This window comes from Lithobates pipiens, unplaced genomic scaffold, assembly GCF_037356315.1.
Source record: "Lithobates pipiens isolate NorthernLeopardFrog02 unplaced genomic scaffold, aLitPip1_a1.2 Scaffold_13, whole genome shotgun sequence".
NCBI classification, from domain to species: Eukaryota; Metazoa; Chordata; class Amphibia; order Anura; family Ranidae; genus Lithobates; species Lithobates pipiens.
The window spans coordinates 396,753,907-396,772,476 of record NW_027507718.1 but is presented as its reverse complement, the minus strand read 5'-3'; the positions used below and the strand labels follow the sequence as shown (position 1 = coordinate 396,772,476).

Here is an 18,570-nt window from a genome sequence, read left to right as displayed (position 1 = left end):
CTTACCTATAGGTACAGTGAATCTCTCCTAAACTTACACTGTTCAGGAGAGGATACACAAGTGACGCTGCTGGTGACGTCACCAGCGCATGCACTCTGAAGGGACATTAAAGAAGAGCTGCACCTTTTAAAAAAAATATTAAAAGCCAGCAGCTACAAAATATTGCAGCTGCTGACTTTTAATAAATTGACACTTACCTGCCCCAGGGTTCAGCAATGTCGGCGGCAGATGACGAGCAATCGATCGTCTCTCTGCTGCCCCTGCCGCCATCCTCTGTCAGGGAATCGGGAAGTGAAGCATTACGGCTTCACTGCCCGGTTCCCTACTGCGCATGCACGAGTCGCCCTGCTTGTCTCTACTGGTCCCCGCTGTGTCCTGGGAACTGTGTGTTTCCCAGAACACAACTGGGGGGCGGGGCATCTGCAGCAGTCTTGTCCCAGAAGTGGGTGCAGATACCTGGATTATCCAGGTATCTGCACCCCCCTCCCCCCTGAAAGGTGCTGATTGTGGCACCGGAGAGGGGGAGGGATCAGATGAGTGCAACTTCCACTTCAGGGTGGAGGTCCGCTTTAAACCCGTTCCTGAAACGAGGGAGCCTGCACAGGAGTAACGTCACCGCAGCATTGGCCGTTCATACAGCTGGAGCCGTTAACCTGGAAGGAAGACTGGGTGAAGATGGCAGCACCACGGGATCTGTGACAGTGTAGGAGGCCTCCTCTTTACAGGCAAGTCTGTCATGAAATAGTATGCACCGCATACTATTATATTGTAATTATTTAACCCTGCGGGGGGGCCCCCGCAACCAATTTTTTATTTTAGTGGTGTTTTACTACTGCTTTAAGGTTTAAAAAAAACAAAAAAATAACAACTTCACAGCATGGCTGAGAGCAGCAGGAGCCATTGGCTCCTGCCCCTTTCATCAAAGTCCAGTGAGGAGGGAGCAGGTAGGAACCAGCTCAGGAACACGTCTGCACATACAGTCCAGAAGAGATGAAGTGGACAGCGCCAGCAGGGGATCCTAGAAGAGGAGGTACTGGGCTGTATTGTGCAAAACCCTTGCATACAGCAGGGCAAGTATAACATTTTGATTTAATTTAGGTAAAACCTTTTTTGACTTTACAACCTCTTTGACCACTTCAGCCCCGGAAGAAATTACCCCCTTCCTGACCAAGCTATTATTGCAATACGGCACTACGTCGCTTTAACTGACAATTGCGCGGTGGTGCAACTATGTACCCAAACAAAATTGAAGTCCTTTTTCCCCACAAATAGAGCTCTCTTTTGATGGCATTTGATAACCTCTGCGGTTTTGAATTTTTTGCGTTATAAACAAAAAAAAGTGCCAATTTTGAAAAAAAAAAAAACACAATTTACTTTTTTCTATAATAAATTTCCACAAAAATGTTTTTAAAAAACGAATTTCTTCATCAGTTTTGGTCAATATATATTCTTCTACATAATTCTGGTAATAAAATACGCAATAAGCATATATTGATTGATTTGTGCAAAAGTTATAGCTCCTACAAACTATGGGAAATATTAATGCCATTTTTTTGTAGTAGTAATGGCAGTGATCTGCAACATTGTGGCGGACAGATCGGACACTTGATATTTTTGGGACCACTGACATTTATAAAGCCATCAGTGCTATAAAAATGCACCAATTACTGTGTAAACGTCACTGGCAGGGAAGGGGTTAACACTAGGGGGCGATCAAGGGGTTAACTGCGTTCCCTCAGTGTGTGTTTTAACTGTACGGGGAAGGAACTGATTAGAGAAGACCGATCTTGTTCCTAGCTAGTAGGAACACACGATCTGTCTCTACTCTCCTCACAGAACAAGGATTTGTGCGTTTACACACATGTCCCTGGTCCGGCTCTCATGCCCGTGATCTTAAATGGCCGGCGGTCAACACGACCACCGGCCACGCGTATCTGTTTCCTTGCAGTGCAGTGGGTGTGCGCCTGCTATCCCTGCTTAAAGGGCTGACGTACTGCTACGACGGCACGTACAGTATGGCGGCTGCTGGTCGGCAAGCGATTAAGGTCCTCTTGTTTATATGTACAGGTAAGCCTAGAATAAGGTTTACACTGGTAGGTACAGTAAATATCTCCTAAACCTGCACTTTTTTTGTAGCAGCCAGTATATTATATATTATCAACCACTCAGGTGGACCTAAGCTGGCCATACAAAATTTCTTATTCAAGTTCCCTTAGAGTTACTATGTAGGGCAATGACCTGCCCAATTGCATACCAATTGAAAGCGCTTAGTTTTGCCAAATATATGGTTTTGGTAAATTCCAAAGGAAAATTGTATAATGTATGGCCAATCTTAAACATTCTCTTAGCTACAGTAAAAACATTTGTGAAATATTATATCACAGCTTCCCCATCTATTATTAACTCCATGGAACAACCATCCACGGACTTCTATTTGTAATCCAAATTTGCCGCATATGAAGAATAATCATACACAATTTTTGCTTTAAAGCAGCGAGCACACAGTAATGTGTTCATCTATAGCATACAAGGGTTGTATTAGTACAGCTATATCATGTGACAAATGTGCAGTAGATGTCATGCTGCAACATGTGTATGGGAAAAGCGTGTGAACTTGCTCTGCTACCAAAAGATCATAAGAATGACAGTTGGTTGTCCCCCTGAGCTTTCCTACATTTCTGGATAACCTACCTGTCTGGGCAGTTTTCAGCGACTGAGCTCGTACTCTTGACAGTGTAACTTTAGCTGGCTGAGCAAGACCAACGCCATTCTGTCTCATGCACTTTGCTGGAACTTCATCGGTCTTGATGCTGCTTGTGGCAGTAGTTGTAGCTGTTGATACAATACAAATACATGAATAAATACCGACATTCTCAGACATGGAAAAAGTGACTGTCTTTACAAAGTCCAATTAAAAAGTAACAAATACTGAGCTACTTTTATGCACAAGCCGCATTATTATAGAGGATTTTTATAGTACTAATCGTTCGCTCAGCACTTTGTAATGTAGAGTAAGATAGTAGTTAGGCCTCATGTACACTGCTTCTGCTAAATAGATGTTTAGGAGCAGTTGGGCATTTTTTTCAGCTGCTCCTGAACTCTCCTCTATGTTATCATATCAGTACATGTACACAGGGTCATTTATAGGCAGTTGAGTTTAGAAGCATTTTGGAACACAAAAAAATGGGTTCAGGATGTTCAGAGGTATTTGAAACGACAAATGCCTGCAACAGCTTGTAAATGCTGCTAAATGCGGTAACTCTCATTTAGCAGAATTTCATTTACAGACGTTTTTCATTTTAACTACTTCCTGACCGGCGCACGCTGATGTACGTCAGCAGAATGGCACGGACAGGAAAATGGGCATACAGGTACGTCCCTTTAAAATTTGCCGCTGTGCCATAACGCTCGCACAGGTCGGGACCTCCATGAGTCCAATCGCTGGTCCCGCAGACTCGATCGATGTGGGGATACCCACGATCAACTCACGGGGAGATACTAAAGTAAACCAGCATCTCCCTGTTCTGCCTAGCAACAGTGACACTGATCTCTGCTCCCGGTGATTGGAGCAGAGATCATGATGTGTAAAACACAGCCACGCCCCCCCACAGTTAGAAACATGACCCTAGGACACACACAACCCCTACACTGCCACCTAGTGTTAACCCCTTTACTGCCAGTGTCATTTACACAGGAATCAGTGCATTTGTATAGCACTGATTGCTGTATAAATGACAATGGTTCCAAAAATGTGTCAAAAAGGTCCGATGTGTCCGCCATAATGTCGCAGTCACAATAAAAATCACTGATCGCCGCCATTACTAGTAAAAAAAAAAATAATAATTTATATTAATATAACTATCCCCCATTTTCAAATGCTTTAACTTTTGTGCAAACCAATCGCTTATTGCAATTTATTTCTACCAAAAATATGTTTTAGAATATGTATCGGCCTAAACCAAGGGGCCTTTTTTTTATACATTTTTGGGGGATATTTATTATAGCAAAAAGTAAAAAAGAATGCGGTTTTTTGTTTAGGAGCCACGTCGCACGACCGCACAATTGTCATTTAAAGCGACAGTGCCGAATCGCAAAAAGGTCCGGGGCTTATGTGGTTAACAAAAAAAAAAACGAAAGCTTCTTTAAATTGCGGATAGAGTAGAGAGAAATTGGAACACCTGTCAGTTTTTACTGCAGTCTGTGACCCTGTTAGGAGATGCACCCTCTATATTTGCACTGTTTATCACTGAAAGTTGAAGGAAAGGAAAAAAACGCAAAATTTTGGATAGCCCCAGAACAATAGAGGAGACTCTTCCAATGGGGGCACTAGTTCAGGTAACCTGGGGGTCCCCAAGGAATTCCGTTCATTTGCAGATTTCCTCTCACTTCCTATTAGGCTATGGGACAGAAAGTGAAGGCAAATCTCCACAATGGGACACAGATGGCAAAAACTCTCCCTTATGCTATCCAAAAGGAAAAAAAACATTTTTGCCTGTAGTTCTACTTCAACTGAGAGGGATGAGCTGATGGAGGAAGTAACGTTCAGCTTGCAGGTGGAAAAAAAAATTAAAAAAAAATTAATTGAATTAAAAAAAAGTGCATTTTTTTTGTACACTAGGAGCCTGAAAAGCATTGCATCTGTGATCAGCAAATCATGGGTTCAATTTCATGCTTTTGAAGAATGTCAGTGTATTTGTCTGACCATACCTCATACAAACAGGAAGTTACACAATGACAGGAAGAATCAACTACCTAGAGCACACAACAGTGCCCTGGTGGTTCACTGAAATCTCAAGCCGTCAGCCCCAAAGGCTGTCGGTACTCGTAGCTAGGGATGAGCTCCGGCGTGTTCCCATGGTCCACGTGCAGAGCCCGCCAGGAAGTCGGCGCAGTGCTGCGCTAATCACAGGCAGTGAGACATTGCCCAATCTCTGCAGCCACGCATCGGGGATATGTCTCACTGCCTGTGATTAACACAATGCTGCGCCAACTTCCTGGCGGACTCTACATGTGGACCATGCGAACACACCTGAGCTCATCCTTTCTCGTAGCTCTACCATTCACAGAACTTGCGCGAATGAATGACACAGCCAGGTGGGTGGAACCCTGCATGCCCATATTTTTAAAATTGTGACAGAAGGTGCAGGGAGAGGTTGCCCGACTCGCTGTCACAATGGACAGGGGACAACACTGTCAAGGGGGACTGAGGACATCAATGTAAAACAAGATTGTGTTTTCAGAGGAGGGGGCTGTGATGTGAATGAGTCAGCGCACAAGCCAGCAATTCATTTGCACCTCGGTTGGAAGGAAATTTTACGCATCGGACCTCTGTGAATTTTAATTCAATATCCCTGAAGTAAACAATGCAACCGAGCTGAAAATTAAGAAATTTGGTGCATCAGCACGTCCATTACATATCCAGGTTACCAATAAAGAATAGTGAGGTGGACTGGCACTGTACAACAATGTCTGGATTAAAAACTGCTAGTCTAACATCTCTGCAGACAATACGTGGCTAGCTTTAAAAAAATACAGGATGTTTAAAGTGGACCTCTACCCAAACCTAATTTTGTACTATGCAGAGAATGATTAGAACATCGGGCTTGTAAAATTATACTTTTGTCTGTAGCCCTGACTTAAGACTTGTATCTCATTAATCAGCAGCTGGTGCATGCCAAAATGGCCCCAGCCATTAACTTCAGGGAGGAATCTCAAGTAGATTCAGATTCTCAAAGATTTTGCTACTACTTTTTTTTAGTAAACCAACTACTTTTATTAATAAAACTTGCATGCTTTATCAAATCTATGGTGCATTATAGAAGAACAGGATAGATTTAATCTGATCCAAAGAACAGATAGAACTGTTAAAACATAATGAGCCTAGAAAAGCAACATCTGAGGGTGTAAATGCCTCAAGCACTCAGATTTCTCACCGTATTCATTTGTGTAGTGTGAATTTACTGTGCTTTTCCTCCCATGCAACAGACACTAGGCAACACATCAGATGACTGTACAATGATAAGTCTTTATACTGTGCGGGGCTGGTACGTTATCAGACCAGCACGGAGCAAAAAAATGAAATAAAAAGCAGCGGCGGCTGGTGGTATATTTTTTGGGGGAGCACAAACAATGCACCCCACAGCCACCCCAACCCCCGCCTGGTCGCCAGCCCCACACTTAACCCATCTATGTCGTGGGCAGTGGATGACAGCTTCCCTGGAGTCTCCTCCTCCTCCTCAGCATCACGGCTCCTAGGCGGCCAATAGAAATCGCTTCTCTTCTCAACCAATCGGGTGACAAGTCACAGCACTGATTGGCCAGGAGGAGAATCAGGAAGCGTGGGTTTCCTCCGGGTGCTCCGGTTTCCTCCCAAATCCAAAGACATGCAGGTAGGTTAATTGGCTTCTGTCCAAAAATTGGCCCTAGTATATGAATGGGGACCTTGGATTGTAGGCTCTTTGAGGGTAGGGACCGATGTTAATGTGCAATGTACAGGGGCGATTGTAGACACTCAGGTTGAACTGGATGGACTGGTGTCTTCATTCAACCTTACTAACTATGAAACTATGAATAGTGATTATTAATTCACTATTGTCACACAACTAGGTGGGTTCTGGGCGCAGTGCCCTGTGCCACGAGCTCATCCTTTTTTTGAAGCCAATTCAAGCTTCAGGCTCTAAACATGTGCTGCTTCAAAAAAAAAAAAAACCTCATTTAAATCCATGTGTCCGGTGCCCTGTATGTAGATTAGGGGCCGACCGCCACTGACCATAAGGAGTCAACGCATAATACGAAACACACAAACTAAAATGGCAAAAAAAAATCTACTTGGAAATGAGGGGCACTTCTTACTAGGTGCCATTTGTAATGCTTTACCTAATAAGATAGTAAATATAGTTAACACATACATAGTGACAAGATGCATGCTGCTATTTGCACTACTGCAGCAACAAATTTAAAAAGGCACCCGACCCAAGCTTTAGGGGCATATTTATAAAGCAGCGCATCTTGACATTCCTCAACCACGGACTGCAGTCAAATCTCTCTGGTTTAAATGGCAGTGATTGGTTCACCACCAGTGACTGTTTGGTGGAAGTCACATTCGTTGCTTTATAAATATGCCCCATTCACATTTTCAAGTTTTAAACCGTGCAAGACAAACATGTATAAGTCTGTGGAGTAGATATAATTCATCTTGTAAATGGAAGAGTGAGCTTAAATAATTGAACACTGCAGAGAAAGGAATGGGGGTCGATGCATGCAATAAAGTCCTGGAGGGATTTACCTAATAACTAATGTAATAGTACTAAATGGCATTTATCTATTACCATGCTTAAAGGCTATGGCATAGCTATGATTAGAAGACTACCAAAAAAAATAATTAAAAAAAAAGGAAGAAACCACACACACCACATGACTTCTTGCCAAGTTAGGATTTTGCTATATTAAAGAATAAAATCTGGAGTGACCTACTTCTTTTCCCAGCAACCGAAGCCAACAAAGGAATTATGCAAAAGCTGCAGGACGCCACAAGCAGCAAGGTCAGCAAGGTAACATCACTGGATTTCCCTGAATCTGCAACCAATCTTAGAGTGAAATTGAAAGGGGGGTGCATGGGCCATGCACTTGCTGTGCAACTGCGGTGCCCGCCTGGTACTGTCATTTAAGACAAGAGGCTCACGACGAGATGAGAGATGAAAGGGCATCAGCCATGTTCACCTCTTTGTGTTTCTCGTGCCGCTCTCGATGAATTAGAGTGGAAACTAATCAGAGGCTTTGAGGCGGTGGGCAGGACACATTAATCCAGCCTGAAAGTCTAACCAGGCATCGGGTAGGCTGTGTAATCTTGGCCACATGGTGAATATGAAGCTTTGTTTCAAAGGGCACTTTATTCATAATAAAGTAGCTGTTTGTAAGGCATTCCAATGGAAAACTGAAACAATAAGCACATTTAGAAGCTGCTCAAGGCTTCTTTTGCTAGTGGAGATGCAGCATACGCAGACAAGCGAGCGAAGCATCTAGCATTATTGTCAAATCAGCAGAGGATTGGAGAGGGAAGCATAGCACTCATTCCTCATCTCAAATCCAATTTAGAAAAACAGCTGAAACCAGCACAAATAAGAAGGGAGGAAAAGGCAATACTAAATCCGTTTCTAGAACTTGAGTTAATAAAAGCAGTGTAGAATGTCTAAGACTATGTCTTAACAAAAACAGATCTTTTACTGTGGTCACAAATACTTGTGAGTGGTATCAGCCCTGATCTATTAATTGCCGATTATGGACAGAAAACCATTGCTGTTCACTTGCTGATGGATTCTTGCTGCAGATGAATGCAGGCTAATGTGCTCAATTTGTTAAAGGTTTGTAAATGTAGAAAAATACAGTTTAATAACTCCATTGGAAGTCAAGGAGCTCTACAAGTGGTGCCCAACATACACAAACCTAGGCATACTGAAGGTTTTAGTCTCAAGATGCTCATGGGTTAGTACGTTTGTTACAGGTGGATGCTGTTGGGCTAAAACATCCACCAGCTTTTTATCTTAAGTACCCCATTTGATAAATATGAGGGTACCAGAGTGACACCTCTTGTTGTATTTGAATGAGCCAGGAGAAGAGCTGTAAAGTTTGGTGCAAAGATTTGATCACCACCGTGACAACTAGAGGTGAGAATCTTCAGGCACCTAGGTGATAAACAGTAAAAAAAAAAAAATCATTAAATATGTTAGTGTTAACATTTCCTCTCCAGTTCAGGGACCAAGCTCCTAGGTTCACCCACCTAAATGATTGATATAGTGAAACAATTCTCATTGATCAGTGGTTTCCACAGAATTAAAAGTCATGCAATGTATTAGTAAATCATGTTTGCACAACTTGCATATTGCATATTTGTATTTTCAAAGAGTATTGGTCGAGCCTTGTATTTCTATATCAGGGGCATTTGCTGGGCATTAGCAGAACAGGTACTTAACTTGATGCCTGTATTTATGGGGCCAAGCTATTGAAACACACATTTGTACTGTACTTAACCTCTTGCACACAGGTGGTTTGGCCTGTCTGCTTAAAATCCTGGCTCCTTCAGGCATCTTGGAGGAAAGGTGCTTCATCCAACCACACTGGTCAGCAGCCTGTCAAAATCTATGAGAGCCTAAAAACACATAGCAGCTGGATGATGTACCGAGTAGTAGGCACATTTAGGGTGGTATGCATACAAGTGGTATCAAAGTTTAGAGACTAGTTTTTGTAACACGCCAACAGATGGCAGAACAAGGCTGAACACACAATCAGATGAAGCACCGACCTTCATCAGTGTGCCAAAAGACATTGACTGTGTACATCAGGAGCTGTGCAACTGGTGCTACTCTGACCACGTGCGTTACCACAGCTATTTCAGAATGGACAGCAAGTTAGAACAAAGAGCAAACATGAAATTATGCGTGAAACAGAGCAAATCTGCCACAGAAACATTTGACATTATACGCCAAGTTTACAGCGATGCTGCAGTGAGTTGATGATCCAGCTCAAAGGTAGCCGTTTTGACACCATTGCGAGATCCAACATGAATAGCAGAAGGTGCTCGACACGCTGAGAAAAGACGACTTCCAGGACACATTTCAGAAGTGTCAGGAATGCAGGGAGATCTGTATTGCTGTTCAAGGGGACTATTTTGAAGGCGATCATGTATAAACGCAGATAAAGTACTTTTTTGTAAACAAGCTATTCTCAAAACTTTGATACCACCCGATAAATACATGACTGACTACAGACAGACCTAAAGAATTTTGCAAACCTGAATGGATGCGAGTGTATATAGGCACTTCCATTTACATTTGGCTACCCACAGGCATTACATGGGTCACAAATTGGAGGAAAAGCCTAATGGACTTGGATGTCATATGCAACTCAGCAGTCTAGAATTCTCTTCTCCGATGAAACCGACAGCAAGTATTTAAAAGAAGCCCTAAAAGCCCACCTTTAACACATTACCACACTAACATCATCCAAGAAAATTAAGCGGATTTACAAATATAACCTTATTTTTTTTACAAGTGTACTAACTGGTACAGAGCTATATCAAGCAAGGTATAAACATCTCTTTGTAATTGCATAATTCTAAAACGTGCTCTTAATCAGTTGGCAAAATCCCTTGGGATGGGAGCCAAGTCAGTCCACCTACTACAGCTGTTCTTCTGTAAACGCTTGCCTTCTTAGTCCACTCAAAGCATGTGCTGCATAGAAATCCACATCTGGTATTGAATAAGACAAATGAGAGGGGGGCACAAATTCCCATTTCATCGTAAAGATGCACCCATCACTTATATCGCATTTGATTACTTTAGACAACTGCACCCTAAAAACATAGCCATAGTAGATGTGTTGAGAAACATGATTTATGATCTGTTCAGCTCCTAAGTTAAGTAAAATATCATTGAAAGGACAAGAGAACAGCGCCCTCTAAGTGCAGTATACAAACATCTTTAAAGTAAATCACTACACCTTTAAGTGTATTCTTGAGTCTTTTATTTACATTAAAGTGGTTGTATGCTCTTTTTTGAACTTTTACCTACAGGTAAGCCTATGATAAGACTTACCTGTAGTTAAAATGAATATCTCCTAAACCTTACAAATTTACTTTTCGTGCAGGATCTGAGGTCATGCGGCGCATGCGCTGTAAAGGCCCGGCTGAAGGTCCAGCAGAACTGCCAGACCTTCCGGGAAAAAGACACCAGTGCGAGCAAGCACGGGAGTGACGTATCGCGGCTTCGGCCACTCACAGCGCCGGAGCCGCGATACCTGGCAGACAAGCCGAGGCAACATGTCAGCTCGCTCGGTGTTGAACTTGAGAGATACTGGTGCCTCTTTCTAAGGTGAGTATTTCATAATGAGCTAGTATGAGCTGCATACTAGTTCATTATGCCTTGGCCAAAAAAAAAAAAAAAAAAAAAAAAAAAAAAAAAAAAAGGGGTTTACTAAAGCTTTAAAGATGTTTGCATACAGCACTTAAGATGCATTCCGAAGGATTCTGCGACCGTGTGTACGCGGCATATCGGACCGTGTCGTCAGATAATCCGACTGTGTGTGGTATGCATCGGACTGATTCCGTCCGAATCTCCGTTGGACCCAATTTTCCAACATGTTGGAAATATTTCCCGACCAACTGGGCCGGTCGGACGTAATCCGATCATGTGTAGAGAATTTTGATCGGACCAAGTGCCACGCATGCTCAGATCAAATTCCTACATCAAAGCTATTGGCTACTAGCCTGAATGTAGTCCCATCGTAACGAAATTACGTCATCACGTTCTGAAAGATCGGATTTTTTGACAACTTAGTCCGACCGTGTGTATGCAAGAGTTTCGGACACAATCCGACGGATTTGGTTGTGGAAATCTCCGACCGTGTGTACAGGGGCTTAGAGGGCGCTGTTCTCTTATCCTTTCTATATTCCAGAGATTTTTTTGCCTTCTAAACTTCTGAACTGCCAGCCCTCCATGGAGTTATTTGTTTATTTATCATTACATGGACTAATCTCCTAAAGAACGTGTTTATTTCCCCATTTTCCTACCGACGCCTTTTCCAATTTTATTGTCATATTCACAGTGCACCATATTATCGAATTGTGTATATGTAAAATCATTACCTCCCATAGACTGTCCACATTCATTAAAACTTCTGCACATATTTTACAACCAAATAGCTAGAATGGCATGAGGCCCAAAGTAGAGCAGTTTACTTGCCTGGCATTCATTTGGTTTTTCATATTGTGAATACCCATTTCTTGCTGTGTATCTCTATTGTGTCATTGTGAAGAACGGCACAAGAGCATTTCCATTCCACCTGCTCTCATCTATCCAACAGAACGTATGTGCCTCTACTGTGGGGACACACATTTTAGTGTTAGGACCACAGATACCAGGGTGCTTGACGTGGCTCACGCATGCGTTTGCAAATGCGTGCGGACTAAACCCCCGTTAAACAGTTTAATTTGGTTGTCTGCGAGCTGGTGGTAAGTAGGCTTTGGTTTTTTCCTGGGCATTCCCCAGATATTGTTGTAATCAATTTCTTTAAACCCTAGTAACAATGCATCTTATGACTTCCAAAAAGTACATGCACATGTTATGAAGTGCCCAGTACAATTACAGCATACATAAAGCCCCAAAGAGTGACTACGGGGTGTTAGGGTTATTCTGTGCTTTAACAGAAAAGACAGCCACCATTTTGAACAATTCTCGGTGCTCAGACACAAACAATTGAAAATGTATTCTGTGCTTTAACAGAAAAGAAAACTTACCCGTGCTGTATATTACCCAGTGCTCAGACACAGACAAGTGAAATACGGTATTCTGTGCTTTAACAGATAAGACATCTACCCGTGCAGTATATCACCCAGTGCTCAGACACAGACAAGTGAAGACAAGTGCTCAGATGCATCCCGTGCCGAATACACAACACAGTACTTACATCTTGTGCTGACAGAGCTGTGATCACTCTGCACACTGCACAATGAAGACACACTAGGTGTTCTCTGGACGGTAGGTCCTTTGCATGGGATTCTTGTTCTAGGTAGTGATCTTGTCCCAATTAATGATGAAGCTTTAAAAGTGCTAGATTTCCCTTTGGGAGAGATTGAACCTCCCCCTAACAAAAATAAAAATTAGTTTTAGATTTCCAAAGAGGTTTCATAAAGATAACAGAACATATGTGGATTCTTGTAAGAAGTCAATCATATATACATTTCAAGAAACAATTCTAACACCACAGGAACCACATCATTTCTATATACAGTGCTGCTCATACAGGCCGCACTACAACATACTTGTGATAGTACATACACATTTTCTCTCTAACTAATATCTGCCTTCATTTTGCTGAGCGCTGCGCCAACTGTTTAAGCTATCTAAATCATGTATAAGACATGAATAATGACTAAAAATGCATTTCCTGGAGAAAATGCGTGGGTATGCTGAATAGCATCAAAACTGCCCCATCAGAATTGCCCCATCATATTCCTCTATTATAAATCAGTACATGGTGTGTCTGTGCTCTAGGGCTGCAACGATTATTTTCATTATCGATTAATCGGCCGATTATTTTTTCGATTAATCGGATAAAATCATATTTAAAAAAAAAAACGTAATATGCCATTTTTCCATTTATTTAAAAGTAATAATGAAAAAACTGAGTGTAAGGGTCCTTTCACACGGGGCGGATCAGTGATGATCTGCCCCGTGGATATCCGCTTGCTCAGCGGGGTTCGTTGGAGCGATCTCCGCTGAGCAGGAAGATGACTGGTCTGTCTCTGCACACTGCGCAAGGACGGACCTGTCCCAGCCCCGCTCTCCCCTACGGGAGATCGGGTGACGACGGATAGCTTTTTCCTCCGTCACACTTCTTCGGATCAGAGTGGCTCGGATGTCAGTGGGCAGCTCAGTGGTGTAGTGGTTAGCACTCTCACCTAGCAGTAAGAAGAGTCGCTGGTTCGAATCCCAACCACGACACTACCTGCCTGGAGTTTGCATGTTCTCCCTGTGCCTGCGTGGGTTTCCTCCGGGTACTCTGGTTTCCTCCCACAATCCAAAGACATGCAGGTAAGTTAATTGGCTTCTGTCCAAAATTGGCCCTAGTATAAGAATGGGGACCTTGGATTGTGGGCTCCTTGAGGGTAAGGACCAATGTAAGTGTGCAATGTACAGGGATAGAGACAATTGTAGACACTCACTCAGGTTGAACTAGATGAACTGGTGTCTTTATTCAACCTTACTATGAAACTATGAAACCTATCACCGCTGACATCCAACGTTTCATAGACCTCTATAGAGTATCCGTTCAGGTCCGCCTGAAAAACTGACAGGCGGACCTGAATGGATCGTCCATGTGAAAGGGGCCTTACACTCAAACTGCAGAATAAAACACCAATGATGGAGTAACACTATCTCCCCCCACTCCCCCCACCCCCAATAAAATGCAGCTTATTACAAGCATAAAAACATAGCCGTGATGAGTCCCGGGATGACGCCTATTGCCCAAATCATCAGTGATATGCTTGCAAAAAGCTGCATTTTATTGGGGGGAGATTGTTTATTTAAATAAAAGGTATAACACTATGTGGCTGTGCCGAGCAAGTGGAAAGGCTTAGATAGATTAGATATCTAATATATAGTAGTTATTAGGTTAGATTTGTTGTAAATTTTTCTGCGACCCATGAAAAAAACTAACCCCGTCACTTCCAGTGTGGCTCCGTCACTGAAACAGCTGACGGCGGCCCTTTACCACTCATGCGCCACTTCAATGCTATTAACAGCGCATGCGCAGGATATTTCTTTAGCGGTGGAGAAAAATTATGGACTCAATCGGGCAGAGACTTGCGGGTGGGCAGAGCTGGACAGATGGTTAGAACATCAGCAGCAGCCCCGCCTACCCCACTAACATACCCCCGAATCGCGCATATGCAGGATATTTGTTTACTGGTGGAGAAAAATTATTGACTCAAGCGGGTGTAGACTTGCTGGGAGGGAGAGATAGAGCGGAGCGTGGAGAGGGGAGCGGGCCCCGTGCAAAGCCCTGACTACATGTACAGTACTTTCTGGGCACAGTGAGGTGTATTTATTGGCAGAACAATGTACTGTACATGTAGTCAGTGCTATGCACGGGGCCCCGCCCCCCTCTCCAAGCTCAGCTCTATCTCTCCCTCCCAGCAAGTCTACGCCTGCTTGAGTCCATAATTTTTCTCGACCGCTAAAGAAATATCCCTCGCATGCGCGATTCAGGGCATGTTAGTGGGGTGGGCGGGGCTGCTGCTGATGTTCTAACCATCTGTCCAGCTCCACCCGCTTGAGTCCATAATTTTTCTCCGCCGCTAAAGAAATATCCTGCGCATGCGCTGTTAAATAGCATTGAAGTAGCGCATGCGCAGTAAAGGGCCGCCGTCAGCTGTTTCAGTGACGGAGCCGCACCGGAAGGGACGGGGTTACAATTTACAACACCGCCGCCGGGTGTGCCAAGATGGACGCTAGCTCCGGAGACAGGCCGAAGCCGCGGCCTTTCCTAAGGCCGTGGCTACGGACCGCTCTGCGGATCGCATGGTGCGGACCAACTAATCGATAATGAAAATCGTTGACAACGATTTTCATCATCAATTATTATCGATAATGTTGATTAATCGTTTCAGCCCTACTGAGCTCTCCCCCACCGCCCATCACGGTGTATAAGAAGCTTTGGTAACCAAGGAAACAAAACAGATAACAAAAGCCTGGATACCCTAAATTGAATTAAATTTTCTGAAATAATCACTAAACTTAAACCGCTTTTTCACAAAAACTGTAAAAGATATCAAACTGAAAAGATATAGCCAGATAGCTTAATATTTTGTGAACATTTTAAAGTCGGTTTAGCGTCTGTAGGTAAAAGTATGAAGGAGCTGAAATTTTGGTAGCGGAAGAAGATTTTAAGGATTTTAATCATGCTCTCATTGATTTCAATGTTAAAATTTTTTATTTTTTTTTAAAAGCTTAATGTTTGAAAAAGTATTAATTGTAGAAAAAAAAATTGAAGTTCCATCATCAGCTAAAAGAGCTGAACATTTTAAAAGTTAAATGGCTTTAATAGCTGAAAGTATGCAGAAGTTACGCAGAGCCAAAAAAACTTACGAAATAAAATCAAAAAGATGATTAATAAATAAAATGAACAATAGTGTAACTGCTGAAGCATTCCCGCTAATAATTGAAGTTTTTTACTGACTTTTTTTTTGGACAACTGGACAAAACTGGATTCCAGCTCTGTGTCAAGCTGAATGTTCTACATCAAGGCGGGTTTCTATCATGCGTTAAATAAAAAAACAAATATAGCCACATTGCAGGAAAAAAGGAAAACATTTTATTAACAGAGGCCACAAATAAAGGCAGCACCAAGAAAAGTTCATCGATATCTGCAGTGCTTTCTTTCCTAAAGTGAGCTTCCCTTTGGTCTATTTTTATTATACAAGATTTATATCGCGCCAGTTTGTGCAGCGCTTAACAAAATGAAGGCAGACATTACAGTTGCATTACAAATCAGTTCAAGAGGAATCAGAGGGCCCTGCTCATTAGAGCTTACAATCTAGATGGGAGGGTCAATTGATACATAAGGTAATAGCTGTGGGAGATGAGCTGATGGAGGGAGTAAAACAGTGCATTGGTTAGAGGCAGGATAGGCTTCTATAAACACTTCAGCCCCAGAAGATTTGGCTGCTCAATGACCAGTCAATTTTTTGCGATACGGCACTGCGTTGCGACTGCTTTCACACTAAGGCGCTTTACAGGCACAATAGTGCTAAAAATATTGCCTGCATAGCGCATGTAAAGGAGCCTCTCCTCTCACGCCAGTGTGAAAGCCAGAGGGCTTTCACACTGGAGAAGTGCGCTGACAGGACGGTTAAAAAAAAAGTCCCGCAAGCAGCATCTTTGCAGCGCTGTAGTAGCAGTGTACACATTACTCCTAAAGCGTCCCTGCCCATTGAAATCAATGGGCAGCAGCGCTTTGCGAGCGGTTTTAGCCTTTTCGGCTAATAACCGATGCCCCCCATTGCTCCAGCGTGAAAGCAGCCTTTAACTGACAATTGTGCGGTCATGCGATTCTGTACCCAAACAAACGTCCTTTTTTTCCCCACAAAGAGCCTTTTGGTGTGATTTTATCGCCTCCATGCATTTTTGGTAAAAATATAAATATTGATTGCGCAAAAGTTATAGCGTCTACAAAATAGGGGATAGATTTATGGCATTTTTTTATTTTATTTTTTTTACAAGTAATGGCGCTTATCTGCAATTTTTATCAGGGCTGCGATATTGTGGTGGACAAATTGTACATTTGATACATTTCTGTGACCATTGACAATCATACAGCGATCAGTGCTATAAAAAAAAGCACTGATTACTGTATAAATGTCATTGGCTGGGAAGGAGTTAACAGTGTTCTCTAGGTGTGTTTTAACTGGGGGATGGGACTGTCGAGAGAGAGATCGAGAGAGATCAGGAGAGAGAGAGAGATCGAGAGAGAGAGATATCAAGAGAGAGAGATATCAAGAGAGAGAGAGATCGAGAGAGAGATCAGGAGAGAGAGAGAGATCGAGAGAGAGAGAGATCGAGAGAGAGAGAGATCGAGAGAGAGAGAGATCGAGAGATCGAGAGATCGAGAGAGAGAGAGATCGAGAGAGAGAGAGATCGAGAGAGAGAGAGATCAGGAGAGAGAGAGAGATCGAGAGAGAGAGAGATCAGGAGAGAGAGATCGAGAGATCGAGAGATCAGGAGAGAGAGATCAGGAGAGAGAGATCGAGAGAGAGAGAGAGAGAGATCGAGAGATCGAGAGATCGAGAGATCGAGAGATCGAGAGATCGAGAGATCGAGAGATCGAGAGAGAGAGAGAGAGAGAGAGAGAGAGAGATCAGTGTCCATACTTAGTAGGAGCACACGATCTGTCTATACTGCCCTTTAAGAGCCGGGATTTGTGTGTTTACACACACAGATCCTGGTTCTTGCTCTGTCACGAGCAATAGCAGGTGCCCGACGGGCACTCGCATCAGCTCTGGGCGTACGCCCCTAGTGGCCAAAAGGCGAAAACTACTTAAGACAACGTTGTTTCGCCCCGCCCGTGCCATTCTGCCACAGTAAAATTGCAGTGGCTGGTCGGCAATCAGATAAAGAGAAGGGATATCGGTGGATTGTCTAAAGATGGATAGATTAGGGGACAGTCGGACAAATTGGGGTAGGGAGTTCCAAAGGATGGGAGAAGCTCTTGAGAAATCCTGGAGGCGAGCATGGGAGAAGTTGACAAGGGAGCTAGAGAGCAGGTCTTGGGAGGACCAAAGAGCAGCTCGTTGGTATTTTGAGACTAGGTTAGTGATGTAGCTGGAGGCAAAGTTATGGATGGCTTTGTAAATTGTTAGGTGAATGAGTTTTGCAGCAGCATTCATTATGGACTGAAGGGGGGATAGTCTCGGTAAAAGTAATCCAATGGGGAGGGAGTTGCAGTAGTCGAGGCGAGAGATAACCAGGGAGTGAATTAGAAGCTCTGTTAAATAAAATAAAACTATAGCTCCTCCAGAGAAAACTTGTAAGCTGAAATCTAAAAGAATTGTGTACAGGAAGCCATCAGTTGAACTACAACACATCTGCCCCTATTATTGGGAAGAGAGGGAGGGGTTATGCAGTGGTTAACCTTGATATGTAGTCCTAAAGCCACCCATAGACGGTTCGAATCTCTGCTAGTTCTGCAGGAACTGTCCGAGATCTGAACCGCACACGCGCAAGCCGGCCGAGATCTGAACCGCACACGCGCAAGCCGGCCGAGATCTGAACCGCACACGCGCAAGCCGGCCGAGATCTGAACCATTTATGTGCAAACCGGCCGAGATCTGAACCGTATATGCGCAAACCGGCCGAGAGCCGAAACCATTTATGTGCAAACCAGCTGAGATTTAAATCCTCTATGTGAAATCCAGACGAGATTTGAACCACGCATGTGCAGGCTGAATGTAAAAAGTTGATTGATCAATCAACTTGGGTACAACAAGCCTGCCAGATTTACAGGAGAACACAATCT

General features: G+C 43.2%; 1 protein-coding gene across 10 annotated transcripts in view; it reads right to left on the bottom strand.

Annotated features, from left to right (window-relative positions):
• MTUS1 (microtubule associated scaffold protein 1) overlaps positions 1 to 18,570 on the bottom strand; it is a 390,210-nt gene that overhangs the window by 183,782 nt on the left and 187,858 nt on the right. For 7 of the 10 annotated variants that reach the window (XM_077477385.1, XM_077477386.1, XM_077477387.1 and 4 more), the window contains 2 exons: positions 12,460 to 12,636; positions 2,692 to 2,832 (listed from right to left, as the gene is read on the bottom strand). In XM_077477385.1, coding sequence (XP_077333511.1) covers positions 2,692 to 2,832; positions 12,460 to 12,636 — 318 coding nt within the window. Of the gene's footprint in view, positions 1 to 2,691; positions 2,833 to 7,473; positions 7,704 to 12,459; positions 12,637 to 18,570 lie in introns of those variants that run through there. The other 3 variants (XM_077477390.1, XM_077477393.1, XM_077477392.1) reach the window with 2 other exon arrangements.